The 15,694-nt window shown below is 41.1% G+C and overlaps 1 protein-coding gene across 1 annotated transcript in view; it reads left to right on the forward strand.

The window, feature by feature from the left end:
- DNAJC12 (DnaJ heat shock protein family (Hsp40) member C12) overlaps positions 1–15,694 on the forward strand; it is a 44,732-nt gene that overhangs the window by 12,607 nt on the left and 16,431 nt on the right. Inside the window, exons 2-3 of the mRNA XM_033209076.1 lie at positions 1,686–1,764; positions 13,429–13,568. Of these exons, the coding sequence (XP_033064967.1) occupies positions 1,686–1,764; positions 13,429–13,568 (219 nt within the window). The remainder of the gene's footprint in view (positions 1–1,685; positions 1,765–13,428; positions 13,569–15,694) is intronic.

Raw genomic sequence — 15,694 nt, forward strand, 5'->3', positions numbered from 1 at the left:
TACCCAGGTGCGGTGGCTCACGCCTATAATCCCAGCACTTTGGGAGGCTGAGGCGATGGATCACCTAAGGTCAGGAGTTCGAGACCAGCCTGGCCAACATGGTGAAACACCTACTAAATCTCTAGTAAATCTCTACTAAAAATACAAAAACTAGCCAGGTGTGGTGGTGGGCACCTGTAATCCCAGCTACTGGGGAGGCTGAGGTAGGAGAATCACTTGAAGCCAGGAGGTGGAGGTTGCAGTGAGCCAAGATCGCACCACTGCACTCCAGATTGGATGACAGAGCGGGACTCTGTCTCAAAAATAAATAAATAAATAAATAAATAAATAAATAAATAAAATAAATAAAATAAAACCAAGCAGTCAGATTCTAAAGCCACATAACCACTATTGTTTCCTGCTGCTGTCATTGAAATTACAATTAATAAACCCAAGTCTTAATAATTCATGATAATAGGGATTAGATGGGTAAGTGATATCAAATCAAATCATTGATGCCACTCAAATCTCATTTTAGTTTGGGCTGGAGTTTCTGTCTTCCAAATCAAAATGTCTAATGAAGCTCCTAATTGGTAATAAAATTATCACGTTTGGATTATGTTCTTTTTCATTTAATTCTGAAATTCTTAATAAAAAAGAGACCAAAAGACAGGAAGAAGGAGCTTTGTAATAGATAATTTGTAAATTATAACTTATAATTCAGTGACAGTTATCCTTGAGTAATGGTGGCTAAGCATCTTTGAAGAATTTGAATATTTTATATATTCCTAGGAGAAACCTACCTGACCATTTTGGGTATGTATGTATGTATGTATGTATTTATTTATTTAGAGACAGAGTCTCACTATGTCGTCCAGGCTGGAGTGCAGTGGTGTGATCTTGGCTCACTGCAACCTCTGCCTCCCTTGTTCAAGCGATTCTCCTGTCTCAGCCTCCCAAGTAGCTGCGATTACAGGCACCTGCTACCACATCTGGCTAATTTTTGTAGTTTTAGTAGAGACAGGGTTTCAACATATTGGCTAGGCTGGCCTCAAACTCCTGACCTTGTGATCTGCCCGCCTCGGCCTCCCAAAGTGCTGGGATGACAGGTGTGAGCCACCACGTCTGGCCTGGATATTTAAATATTTTGAACTCATGATATCTTGGGCCATCATTTAAATTAAGTAGTTAAATTGTCATCACAATAACTATTTCAGTAGGAGAGTTTATTGGATGCTTTCTGAATTTCGTTATTGAGGAAATTATTTCTTAGAGGAAAAAGTCAAAATAGAAATATAGGGATCAAAAAAAGTTGGGTTGATCATGGCTGTTTTGGGGAGGATTGATGCCCCAACTTCTTCCTTTATGACATTTAAGTTTGACCTTTTTTTTTTTTTTTGAGATAGGGTCTTGCTGTGTTACCCAGGCAAGAGTGCAGTGATGCCATCATAGCTCACTGCAGCCTTGAACTCCTGGGCTCAAGGGGTCCTCCTGCCTCAGCCTTCCAAGTAACTGGGACTACTGCATGTGTCACCATGCCCAGCTAATTATTTTATATTTTGTAGAGACTGGATCTCGCTTTGTTTTCCAGGCTGGTCTTATTCCTGGCAGTCCGCTTGCCTCAGCCTCCCAAAATGTTGAGATTACAGGTGTGAACCACTGCGCCTGGCATGACTCCTTATTTTAAACACTGATTTTTGTTTTAGGTTGAACAAATCCTGGCAGAATTTAAAGTCAGAGCTCTGGAATGTCACCCAGACAAGCATCCTGAAAACCCCAAAGCTGGTAAGAATTTAATAAAGGCTATTTCTCAAGAAAATGAGTAGTTTATAGAACCAAAAGCCAGTGAATAGTAACTTAATTTTTTTTTTTTTTGAAACGGAGTCTTGCTTTGTTGCCCGGGCTGGAGTGCTATGGCCGGATCTCAGCTCACTGCAAGCTCTGCCTCCCGGGTTTATGCCATTCTCCTGCCTCAGCCTCTCGAGTAGCTGGGACTACAGGCGCCCGCCACCTCGCCCGGCTAGTTTTTTGTATTTTTTAGTAGAGACGGGGTTTCACCATGTTAGCCAGGATGGTCTCGATCTCCTGACCTCGTGATCCGCCCGTCTCGGCCTCCCAAAGTGCTGGGACTACAGGCTTGAGCCACCGCGCCCGGCCGTAACTTAATTTTTTCTTGTCTATTATGCTGAAACGTATTCTTTCTTTGCATTATTGGATGATAGAAAGGGAGAGGGCTGTGCAGGATCTTTTCTAATAGTAGTCATTTAAGATCCATTTTTCTTTCTGCTATAATGTGTTGCTTTGTAGTTTAAAATTCTTCTAGTTCATGCTTTATTTCACCAGTTATTGAGTGTTAACATAACTTAAGTATATTTGTAACCAGGTGGTTGTCTTTTTTTTTGTGTTGTTTTGTTTTTGAGACAGAGTCTCTGTCACCCAGGCTGGAGTGCCATGGTGTGATCATGGCTCACTGCAACCTCTGGCTCCCGGGCTCAAGCGATTCTCCTGCCTCAGCCTCCCAAATAGCTGGGACTACAGGTGCACACCACCATGCCCAGCTAATTTTTTTTTTTCTTGTATTTTTTTAGTAGACAGGGTTTCACTATGTTGGGCAGGCTGGTCTCGAACTCCTGACCTCAAGTGATCCACCCGCCTCAGCCTCCCAGTGCTGGGATTACAGGTGTGTATCCAGCTAGGCGGTTGTCTTGATGAGAAACTTGTGATTTCTTCATTACTGGGAACCCGAATATATCCATATATTCATACTTTTGTTTCTTTCCTTCACTATCACTTAAATATGCTTATGCCTATCCAGGCTTGTGAAAAACGTGAACAAACCAATAATCCTTCGGCAACCTGTCTCTCTTCTCTACTTCCCTGCCTCTCTTCTTCTCTTCAGACCCAGACTTCCTGAAAAAGAAGTCCACAGTTGATGTCCCTATTTCCCTTCTCCCTATTTTTCCGTTTATTCTACTCTGACTTCCCTAGTTTCTCAGAAATAGACCAAGGACTGCCTGAGTATCAAATCTAGTGGTTACCTTTTGGTACTTATCTCTCCTGAACTTGCATCAAAATTTGGCCCTGGTGACCATACCTTCCTCCTTGAAAGAAAGTTTTTTTTCTCCTAGCTGTCAGGATACTATGCACTCGTGGTTCTCCCCCAGCCTCTTTGGGCTGCTTTCTCTCAGTCTCCTTTGTGACTCCTCTGTTGCCCCAATATTCCCTCCTAAGCTCTCTTCTGAGCCCACTCCCCATTTTCTCCTGAAGCCTTGTCCAGGTCTGTAGCTTAAATCACCAGCTCTTTTGATGGCCCCCAAATCTATCCTTAACCTAGTTCTCACTCCCCATGTTAAGACTGTAGTTTTGACTGTTTCTGGGAAATTTCCATTTGGAAACATTTCAAAGTCACCCTGTCAAAAATTAGACTCATTATTGTTATCACCCCCTCTGAAATCTTGTTTATTTTTCTGTGTTATCCCATCTCTATGAATGACACCACCATGCATTCAGGTGGTGTTATGGAAGCCTTGTCGCCTTCCTCTCCCTCATGTCCATATCTGGGCAATTGCCAAACACTGTTGCTTTACCTTCCCGGTCCCTTTCCACTGTGTCCTCCGCCCTTCATCCTGGGTGCCATTGCTGTAGGTAAGCCCCCATCATTTCATGCCTGGATTACTACAGCATTCTTTAAGTGCTTCTCATTGCAGATTTTTCTTTTTAATTATGGAAGAAAATAGTATGCACAAAAAGGAATGAAGAATACTCTAACAGATGTCCACATATGTTCCACCCAGCTTAAAACTTTACCAGTGCAGTTGAAGTCTCTTGTGTTTTCCTACTCTGATTTTATCCTCAGGGTAGGTAACATTATATCTTAATTTTTTTTTTTTTTTTTTGAGATGGAGTTTTGCTCTTATTGCCCAGGCTGGAGTGCAATGGCACGATATTGGCTCACTGTAACCTCTGCCTCTTGGGTTCAAGTGATTCTCCTGCCTCAGCCTCCGGAGTAGCTGGTATTGCAGGCATGCACCACCACGCCCAGCTAATTTTGTATTTTTAGTAGAGACGGCATTTCTTCATGTTGGTCAGGCTGGTCTTGAACTCCCGACCTCAGGTGATCTGCCTGCCTTGGCCTCCCAAAGTGCGGGGATTACAGGTGTGAGCCACTGCGCCTGGCCTTATATCTTAAATTTGATGGTTATGTTTACTATATGCATATAGCATGTGAGTATATGTGATTTTTCTATAAGGATAATATCATACTAAGACCTATCTATAATTCCACATGGCACAAATCCAAACTCTTCTTTATTTAGAAAATGTTTTCTTTGGGCACGGTGGCTCACGCCTGTAATTCCAGCACTTTGGGAGGCCGAGGTAGGTGGATCACCTGAGGTCTGGAGTTCAAGACCAGCCTGACCAACATGGAGAAACCCTGACTCTACTAAAAATACAAAATTAGCCAGGTGTAGTGGCGCATGCCTGTAATCCCAGTTGCTTGGGAGGCTGAGGCAGGAGAATTGCTTGAATCCAGGAGGTGGAGTTTGTGGTGAGCAGAGGTTGCGCCATTGCACTCCAGCCTGGGCAACAAGAGCGAAACTCCATCTCAAAAAAAAACAAGAAAAAAAAAAAAAAGAAAGAAAATGTTTTCCTTGTCTTAAAGTTCTTTATTTATTTTCTCTAGAAATCATTGATTCCTTTGATTTGCAAAAACAGATCATTTTTCTATATGTGAGGTAATCTTTTGTTAAATATTTAACTATTGCTTCTGCTCATTTGATTTTTTTTATCCTTTTTATTAACTTGTTTAAGGTACCATGAGCAAATAATAAGTGTGAGCTTGATAAATTTGTGCATACGTATAACCGGGTTAACCACTGCCTAGACAGATGTGGAACATCTTCAGCACCCCAGAAATCCCTTTCACTTCTTGTTCAAAGTCAGCACCCTCTCTCATTTTTTGATCTCTATCACCATTGACTAGTTTTGCAGTTTTGGATTTCAGATAAATCAAATCATACGGTATGTACTCTTTCGTGTGTAGCTTCTTTCGCTTCGCATTATGTCTGTGATGTACTGTGCAGTAGTTCATCCTTTGTCATTGTTGATACTTTAGGCACAAATTCCTTCATGCTGTGTACCTTAATTCTCCATCCCCTTTTGCTTTCCTTTGCCATGCCTAGAATTTCATGTTTCAGCCACTCAGAACTACAATAGTTCCTTCATGTGCCCTGCTCTTTCTATACCCCAGCCCTCTATGCTTGATGCTTTCTGCCTGGAACACTCTGTGGCTCACACACATCCCTGACTACTTGGCCAGGTTGTGCTTCTGTGTCAGGTCTCAGCTGACCATCAATTGAGAAGTCCCGTGTGTCCCACCTACCAAGAGCACCCTGTACGTCAGGCAGCAGACTGTGTGTCACACTGTCTCCTTATTGCTTGCTTACTTATTAGTCATTCTGGAAGCTCAGTAAGGCAGACGCCCTGCTTGTCTTGTTCACAGTCGTATGCCCCTAGTTAGTGGCACTTACTGAAGAGGACATCAATTCTGCACAATTTCTTGAATAAGTGAATGCATAAACATTTCTCTCTCTCTCTCTTTTTTTTTTTTTTGCATCAGTCTCACTCTGTTGCCCAGGCTGGAGTGCTGTGGCAGGATCTCGGCTCACTGCAACCTCTACTTCCCAGGTTCAAACAATTCTCGTGCCTCAGCCTCCTGAGAAGCTGGGATTACAGGCACGAGCCATCACACATGGCTAATTTTTGTATTTTTGGTGCAAAAGGGGTTTCACCATGTTTGCCAGCTGGTCTTGATCTCCCAACCTCCGGTGATCCGCCTGTCAGCCTCCCAAAGGGCTGGGATTACAGGCATGAGCCACCAAACTGGGCCTGAACATTTCTTTTTCTTTTTTTTTGAGACAGAGTCTCACTCTGTCGCCCAATCTGGAGTACAGTGGCGCTATCTCCGTTCATTGCAAGCTCCTCCTCCTGTGTTCATGCTATTCTTCTGCCTCAGCCTCCTGAGTAGCTGGGACTACAGGCGCCCACCACCACGCCTGGCTAATTTTTTTGTATTTTTAGTAGAGATGGAGTTTCACCGTGTTAGCCAGGATGGTCTTGATCTCCTGACCTCGTGATCCAAATGCCTCGGCCTCCCAAAGTGCTGGGATTACAGGCGTGAGCCACCATGCCCGGCCCCTGGCACAAACATTTCTTTAGGGGATATATTAACTACCTGTCTGAACTGGAGCTAATATTAAGATAGGTGTCTTAGCATAAAATTATAAAAATTTAGGTCAGGCTCGGTGGCTCACGCCTGTAATCCTAGCACTTTGGGATGCCAAGGTGGGTGGTTCACCTGAGGTCAGGAATTTGAGACTAGCCTGACCAACATGGTGAAACTCTGTCTTTACTAAAAATGCAAAATTAGCTGGGCGTGGTCGCGCATGCCTATAATCCTAGCTACTTGGGAGGCTGAGGCAGGAGAATCGTTTGAACCCGGGAGGCAGATGTTGCAGTGAGCCGAGATCATGCCACTGCACTCCAGCCTGGGTAACAGGAGTGAAACTGTGTCTCAAAAAAAATATATATATATGTATATATAAAAATTTGATAAACACTTAAAAACAACCACCACCCAGGTTATTCTTTACCTGGGTTCTTTTCAGTGAAGCATGACTGTGAGTTGTTTCTCTGTCCCTGACAAACAGTTTTTATTCAGGATACATGATGAATCACTGTATAATTATTGCCATTTCTAGTTGCCATAGTGATGGGGGTTTTCATGTATGGGCTGCCTCAAGGCGTCTTGTTCAGAGAAACACTGGACTGTGTAAATATTGTTTAAAATGAAAAGGCACACAGACATCAATAACTTCTCTAGTCAGGCATGTATTTGATATATGATTCAACCTTTGGGTAGAGGGTGTTTTTTAATCTAAGCATCCGTGTACTCAGTTTTCATTAATACAACTTTCTGAACATTTATGTGGATCTTTATACACTTGGATGATTAAGGTTACTGATGAAAGTATTTCAAATATATATATGAGACAGGATCTCGCTCTGTCTCCCAGGCTGGAGTGCAGTGGTGCAATCTTGGTTCACTGCAGTCTCAACCTCCCAGGCTCAAGCAATTCTCCCACCTCAGCTTCCTGAGTAGCTGGGACCACACATGTGTGTCACCACACCTGGGTAATTTTTTTGTATTTTTAGTACAGACGGGGTTTTGCCATGTTGCCCAGGCTGGTCTCAAACTCCTGGACTCAAGCAGTCTTCCTTCCTTGGCCTCCCAAAGTGCTGGGATTACAGGAATGAGCTGCTGTGCCTGGCCAGACTATTTCAAAATCTATTTTTTAATTTTTTTAGGGGGACAGAGTCTTGCTCTGTCGCCCAGGCTGGAGTGCAGTGGCACAATCTCAGCTCACTTCAACTTCTGTCTCCTGGGTTTAAGTGATTCTCTTGCCTCAGCCTTCCGAGTAGCTGGAACTATAAGCGTGTGCCACCACGCCCAGCTGATTTTTGTATTTTTAGTGGAAACGGGGTTTCACCATGTTGGCCAGGATGGTCTCAAACACCTGACCTCAAGTGATCCACCTGCGTCGGCCTCCCAAAGTGCCAGGATTACAGGAGTGAGCCACTGCACCCAACCTCAAAATATCTTTAAAAATTCACTTGGATACCGAAGTTTAGCTTGACAGAAATCCAGAATATAATGGACAGATTGTGAAATGTATCTAATTAAGGTGAAAAGCCAGACGGTAGAGGAACTTCGGGTAGGAGAAATTAAACTCATATCTATACCTTTTTGGTCTGCTAAATACAGCCTCAACTGTTGCCATTGAAATTACTGATGTGGTAGCATGATGGAGTAGTGGATATAAACATAGGCTTGTTTGTCTGGATTGCTCCCATTCCACTTACAGTCTAGTTGATCTTGGGCAATCTTTCTGAGCCTCAGCATTCTCGTAGGTAAAGCAGGTAGACTAGTAGTATATTACTTCAAGCATCTTCTGTGAAGATTAAATGAGGAGTCCCGCATGTGGGAAGTGCTTAATGGATGCTGGCAATTTTAATTCAGTGGATCGTCTTTCCTTGCTTTTATGTAGCAGCCCGAGGTAGACATTTCACATGATGGGATAGTTTTCTCTTTTTGTAAGTAATGATTAGATCATTGTTTTATTCCCTGAAAAAAAAAAAAAGTCAATCTAAGGCCACTAGAAATCCCTTCCCCTCTGCAGATGTGGGTGCTGCACAGGACTGACTTTGCTATAGAAATAGTGTCCATGAGCCCCAGAGCTCCTGGCTGGTGCTCATGCCAGCGCTTTGTGTGGGTGACAGTAACTGTTTCAGATTAACACTTTATTAACTTCTCCATGGCCATGAAGAAAGTAGACTTAAGGCCGGGTGTGAAGGCTCACACCTGTAATCCCAGCACTTTGGGAGGCTGAGGTGAGCAGATCATGTGAGGTCAGGAGTTTGAGACAAGCCTGGTCAACATGGTGAAACCTCGTCTCTACTAAAAGTACAAAAAATTAGCTGAGTGTGTTGGTGGGTGCCTGTAATCCCAGCCACTGTGGAGGCTGAGGCAGGAGAATCACATGAACCCAGGAGGCGGTGGTTGCAGTGAAGTGAGATCGTGCCACAGTGCTCCAGCCTGGTCTATAGAGAGAGACTCTGTCTCAAAAAAAAAAAAAAAAAAAAAAAAGAAACAAAGAAAGAAAGTAAACTTCAGACTAAATTAAGAACCTGTGGAATGGCATTTTTGTTACTGATGTGCAAACTTCAAAGACATTTGGATATTAGAAGAAGGGGAACAATTTGTCCTTTGTTAACCAACATCTTTTAATGTCTCAATTTTTTTTTTTTTTACTTTACAGTCTTTACTGTTTTTCCCCATAGAATAAAAGTAATATAATTAATAAATAAATTGGAAGAAAAAGTCTGCTTTTATCTTTCCCTGATAGAGAACTACTATTAACAGTTGGTATATTTTCTTCCAGATTCTTTCAAAGCGTTTTTTGACATCATATCATTATTATTTCTCAAGTAATTGTAAATGGCATACATTTAAAATGTGACTGTTGTAATACAAATTCTATTGTGAAATGTGAATTTAAAATAACCTCTGTATTTTGAAGGTAGACCCAGGAGTTAAATCAGAATGTCTGATGCAAGACTTCCGGCATCATTTGCTCATATAAGCTTACAAAATGAGATCTCTCTTCCCAGAACTGGCACGTGTTTACCTTGTGTGACTCATTTGATTAACTGCTACATTAATGGAAAAATATAAACCCAAACTTACCTTTGTTAAATGTGGTGAAGTGGATGGGACAAGAGAAAGGTCGCATTATAGGAAAGATAAGGTTTCTTTTTTCTTTCTGCTTATCAACTGTTGTTGAGGGACTTACATCAGAATAATTCTAAGCAACTTCTTTCATTCTGGGAATTCTGGAAAGTGAAGCCAACAATGACGAAGGTGACTCACAGATAAATACATAAATCTTTACAAGCACCACACGAGTAGCAAGTGGCATGTGCATCCTTGGTGGTAATTTAATAAGCTTTTTATTCCCATTGGAAAAAGTGACGTCTCATTTATATAATGGGACATGTACATTGTCGTCAGCAACAGGAAGGATTGCTCTCACTGGACCAAGCTGCTATGGCAAGATACTTTTATTCATTCATTTATTTTCCTGTAGCCTTCAATAGCCCCATCTTTTTTTTTTTTTTTTTTTTTTGAGACTAAGTGTTGTTCTTGTTGCCCAGGCTGGAGTGCAATGGCATGATCATGGCTCACCGAAACCTCCACCTCCTGGGTTCAAGCGATTCTCCTGCCTCAGCCTCCCAAGTAGCTGGGATAACAGGCATGCACCACCATGCCCGGCTTATTTTGTATTTTTAATATAGATGGGGTTTCTCCATGCTGGTCAGGCTGGTCTCGAACTCCTGACCTCAGGTGATCCGCCCATCTCGGCCTCCCAAAGTGCTGGGATTACAGGCATGAGCCACTGCACCCAGCCTCATTTAGCATATTTTCAAGACTCATTCATGTTGTAGCACATATCAACATTTCATTCCTTTGTATGGCTGGATGATAATTCTTTTATGTGGATATACCATATTTTGTTTATCAATTCACAGTTGATGGACATTTGTGTTATTTTTCCTTTTGACTATTATGAATAATGCTGCTATTATATGCTAGTTTTTGTGTGGACATATGTTTTCATTTCTCATGGATATATACCTAGGATTATAAAAGTTGGATCATATGGCAACTCTGCTTAATATTTTTGAAGAACAGCCAAACTACTTTTCAAGGTGGCTATACCACTTTACATTCCCACCTGTCATGTGTGACGATTCCAATTTTTCACATTCTAGACAATTATTATCCTTTAATTTTAGCCATCCTAGTAGGTATAAAGTGGTATCTCACTATGGTTTTGATTTGTATTTCCTCGAGGACTAATTCTGTTCAGGATCTTTTCAGGTGCTTATTGGCTATTTGTATATCTTATTTGGAGAAAGGTTCATTCAAGCCTTTTATCCATTTTGCATTTGAGTTATTTGTCTTATTATTGAGTTGTAAATGTTCTTTATAAATTCTAGATATAAGTACCTTATCAGATACATTATTTGCAAATATTTTCTCCCATTCCATGGCTTGTCATTTCACTTTCTTCATGGTATTCTTTGAGGCACAAAAGTTTTAATTTTGATATAGTCCAATTTATCTATTTCTTCTTTTGTTGCTTGTGCTTTTGGTGTCATATCTAAGGAGCTCTTGCCTAAGCTGAGGTCACAAAGATTTATTCCTATTTTTTTCTCAGTTTTTTATGGTTTTAACTCTTACATTTGGATCTGTGATCCATTTGAGTCAATATTTGTTTATAGCTTAAGGCAGAAATCTAAATTCATGCTTTTTATATATTGATATTCAGTTGTCCTAGCACCATTTGTTGAAAAGACTGATTTTTCTTCATTAAATTGTCTTGGCACTCTTGTTGAAATCAATTGACTGTAAATGTGAGGGGTTTGTTTCTGGATTCTCAATTCTATTCCATTTATAAGTATGTCTATCCTTATGTTAGTACCACACTGTTTTCACTACTGTAGCCTTGTAGTATAAGTTTTGAAATTCAGAGGTGTGAATTCTCCAACTTTGCTCTTATTTTTTTCAAGAGTTATTTTTGGCAATTCTGGGTCCCTTGTATTTGCAAACAGATTTTAGGACTAGATTGTCAATTTCTGCAAAAAAGGCAACTGGGATTTTGATAGTGATTATGTTGAATCTGCAGATCAGTTTGGGGAGTATTATCATTTTAGCAATAGCAAATCTTTATGAACATGGGATGTCTTTTCATTTATTTAGATCTTTTTTAGTGTCTTTTGACAATATTATGTAGTTCCTTCTTTTGTTCAATTTTTTAAAAATATTATATTCTTCTTGAAGCCTTTTTTTTTTTTCTTTTGAGAAAGAGTCTCGCTCTGTTGCCCAGGCAGATTAATGGTGTGGTCTCAGCTCACTGCAATCTCTGTCTCCTAGGTTCAAGTGATTCTCCTTCCTCAGCCTCCTGAGTAGCTGGGATTACAGGCGCCTGCCACCATGCCCAGCTAATTTTTTTTTTTTTGTATATTTAGTAGAGACGGGGGTGTCACCATGTTGGCCAGGCTGGTCTCGAACTCCTGACCTCATGATCCGCCCGCCTTGGACTCCCAAAGTGCTGGACTACAGGCATGAGCCACCGTGTCCAGCTCTTGATGCTCTTATAAATGGAATTTTCTTAATTTCACCTTCAGATTGTTCATTGCTAATGTGTAGAGACATCACTGATATTATTTGTATATTGATTTTTTTATTTTTTGGAGACGGAGTCTTGCTCTGTCATCTAGGCTGGAGTGCAGTGGTGTGATCTTGGCTCACTGCAACCTCCACCTCCCAGATTCATGCGATTCTCCTGCCTCAGCCTCCCGAATAGCTGGGATTACAGGCGCCTGCCGCCATGTCCAGCTAATTGTCTTCTTGCTGTGTTTTCGCATGGGGGAAAAAGAGTGAGCAAGTTGTCCGGGTTTCTTTTATGAGGGCACTGATTCCATTCGTGAGGGTTCCACCCTCATGACCTAATCATATCTCAAAAGCCCCATCTCCTAATACTATCATTTTGGGAGTTAGGAATTCAACATATGAATTTTTGTTTTTTGAGACGGAATCTTGCTCTGTCGCACAGGCTGGAGTGCAGTGGTGCGAACTCGGCTCCCTGCAAGCTCCGCCTCACAGGTTTCAACGATTCTCCTGCCTCAGGCTCCTGAGTAGCTGGGATTACAGGCGTGCGCTAGCACGCCCGGCTGATTTTTTTTTTTTTTTTGAGATGGAGTCTTGCTCTCTCACCCAGACTGGAGTCCTGTGGCACAGTCTCAGCTCACTGCAACCTCCACCTCCCAGGTTCAAGCAATTCTCTCCCTCAGCCTCCCGAGTAGCTGGGATTATAGGCGCCTGCCTCCAGCCCCAGCTATTTCTTTTTTGTGTGTTTTTAGCAGAGACGGGGTTTCACCATTGGCCAGGCTGGTCTTGAATTCCTGACCTTGTGATCCACCCACCTCGGCCTCCGAAAGAGCTGGGATTGCAGGCGTGAGCCACTGCACCTGGCCTGTGTATGGATCTTGTATTCTGCTCTGCAGAAAGTTTTTACTTCACTGAGGAGCAGAAGAGATTTTGGAGGTGTTGCTAACAGAGCCATAAAAGGTTTCTATTATATGCCATCTGGTCAAGTAGATTAGTGACAAGCTACCATTTGTCCCAGCATCTACCATGTTATTTATTATGCTTAAGACCTCTCGTTTTTCTTAGGACAAAAAGCAGACCAGCATCCTTAACATGACATCTCAGGCCCTAGCTGATTGAGCTATTGTCTGTCTACTGTATAGCCCCATCCCTCATCATTCTTCCCCTAGCATTGTGTCCTCCAGCCACACTGGCAGTTCCTACTTCCTCTAAGTCACCGTGCTCCTTCCTGCTTTATAGTCTTCAGTTTTACTGTCCCTCTTGTCTAATTACTGCCCTCTCTCACACCCAGCACTAAAAAAGGTAGTTTTCTTCCTACAAGACAGAATAGTATTTTTTCAATGTTTACAAATGTCTCTTTCCCCTGCTAATAATGTCTATTGTTCACATCTATGTCATCAGCACCAGGAGTAGCATCTGGCACATGACTGAGGCACAATACAGGGAGTGGATAAACTGTGTGCCAAGCACTTTTCATCCATGATCTTGCTTGTCCTTGTGATACCCTTAACAAAAGCTTAATGAGGTAAATTGGCCCAAGGTCACATAGCTAGTAAGTGACAGAGTCATGGTTCTAGTAAGATCAACTGGATAGTTTTGGAGTTTAAAATATCCCTTCCGAGAGAGAAGTGCTCATTTCTTGATTTGTTTTCCAGTGGAGACTTTTCAGAAACTGCAGAAGGCAAAGGAGATTCTGACCAATGAAGAGAGTCGAGCTCGCTATGACCACTGGCGAAGGAGCCAGATGTCGATGCCATTCCAGCAGTGGGAAGCTTTGAATGACTCAGTGAAGACGGTGGGTTTCTTGCTGGGGATGACGTGAATTTGTGAAGCTCGGGATGCCCATAGATTAGACTCATGTAGTAGCTTAAAGAGTCATTTGGCAATAGGAGGGAGAAAACCAAGAAGTTAGCAAAGTCTGGATGTAATTCAGTGTCCATAAATCCCATGAAGAGAAAGTCACCAGAATAGAGGCAATGAATTTGTGCCAGAACAGCCTGTGACTACACTTTTTTTTGTCTCTTTGGCTGTTTGTTTCAGTATACACACTCCCTGTTATTGGTTACTGTTTTATGAGCTGTAATAAACGTGTTTCTCAAGTTGCTCATGAATTGCTGAGTTTTAACCATTGTAAATTCATATTCTCCATCTTTTCCATTTATGTCAGCTTGTTCTCTTTTTAAGGCTTAGAATTTTCATTAAAAAGGCAGGATCTGATTAGTCAAAGAAAGTCATGAATTATTCCTATTAAACATTCTGGTGAAAGAATTGTTAGACTTTAATGGGTGCAGCACACCAACATGGCACAAGTATACATATATAACAAACCTGCACGTTATGCACATGTACCCTAGAACTTAAAGTATAATAATAATAAAACAAAAAGAAAAAAAAAGAATTGTTAGACTTTAAAAACATTGTGTTATCTTCTTCATGTCATTTAAAGGCATAAATATCAAAATATTCACTCTAATTACTGTCATATATTTATTTTGCTCAACATTGACCTTTGTATATTATAGACAAAATGTAATTTTAAATATTTAGGCATGATTTATTACCTAGATTATCTCCATTGGAACACTTTTCTATGACATGGGACTTATAATACAGAAATTACCTCATAGGTAAGTTTTCAGGGACAGTTATTAGAATTAGTGTATAAAATGATTCACATCTCTTAAATTATAGTCCTTTAGGGTTACATTTAGATTTCCTTCTTCAGAGTTTTTATTTTTGAAGACTTGAGCAAATTGTTGATAAAAGGCCCATAATACTGAAGGGTGTTTTTGAAATAATGGGGAAGAGCAATGAAAAATTCCAAAGTATATGATTAAAGCCACTCTACATAAAATGTAAGCTGTTTTCTTCATTGTATTTTGGAAAGAAGTGTGCATTCATATGGATTTGTTTAAGACGGGCTAATTAACTAGCCGGGCGATTGGCGGGCGCCTGTAGTCCCAGCTACACGGGAGGCTGAGGCAGGAGAATGGCGTAAACCCAGGAGGCGGAGCTTGCAGTGAGCTGAGATCCGGCCACTGCACTCCAGCCTGGGCGCGAGACTCCGTCTCAAAAAAAAAAAAAAAAAAAAAGATGGGCTAATTATTTATGAGAGACTAACCATATGTTTATTGTATAAAAGCACAAAATTACTAGAGGGAATCTTTCAAAAAATTGTGACTTTATGTATCGAAAAATAAGATTTTTGTCATTTTCGTTGTGTAAATTCAAAATTCCTTTTTGACACTAGCTAAATATTGTTCTACCAACTCTGCATAACTATATTTCCCAGTCTCCTAAGTGTCACACACTGTAACTGCAACTGGATTCCTGACTCTTGCTATTCTATTCTATTCTATTATTTATTTATTTTTTGAGACAGAGTCTCGCTCTGTCGCCCAGGCTGCAGTACAGTGGCACAATCTCGGCTCCCTGCAAGCTCCGCCTCCTGGGTTTGTGCCATTCTCCTGCCTCAGCCTCCCGAGTAGCTGGGACTACAGGCGCCCGACCCCAAGTCTGGCTAATTTTTTGTATTTTTAGTATTTTCAAAAACTCTTCTCCAAATCCCCACTTGGATTTATATTGCCAACATCTTTCCATTAAATACTAATTTCCTGTCTCCAAACACATCATTTCTGCTCTGAATGTAGCTTAACTGTGAACTGTTCAAGGTTTTACAATAATTACATTTTAGATATTACTGGCTGCATCATTTGTCTTGTCAGCAAAGTTGAAATAGTATGCTGGGCTATATTGGCTTTAAATTTATTTTTATTAGTGGTACAAAAATGATGAGATGCATATCTCTCTGCTTCAAATTAGCATTGATTTTTTTTTTCTCATATAGTCTTCTTTGTTTGGGCTCAACATTATTGTTTCTGATATCCTTCTATTTCTCTTCCACAGTGGACTTTGAATCCT

This window comes from Trachypithecus francoisi, unplaced genomic scaffold (genome assembly GCF_009764315.1).
Source record: "Trachypithecus francoisi isolate TF-2019V2 unplaced genomic scaffold, Tfra_2.0 Lachesis_group9, whole genome shotgun sequence".
Taxonomy (NCBI): Eukaryota; Metazoa; Chordata; class Mammalia; order Primates; family Cercopithecidae; genus Trachypithecus; species Trachypithecus francoisi.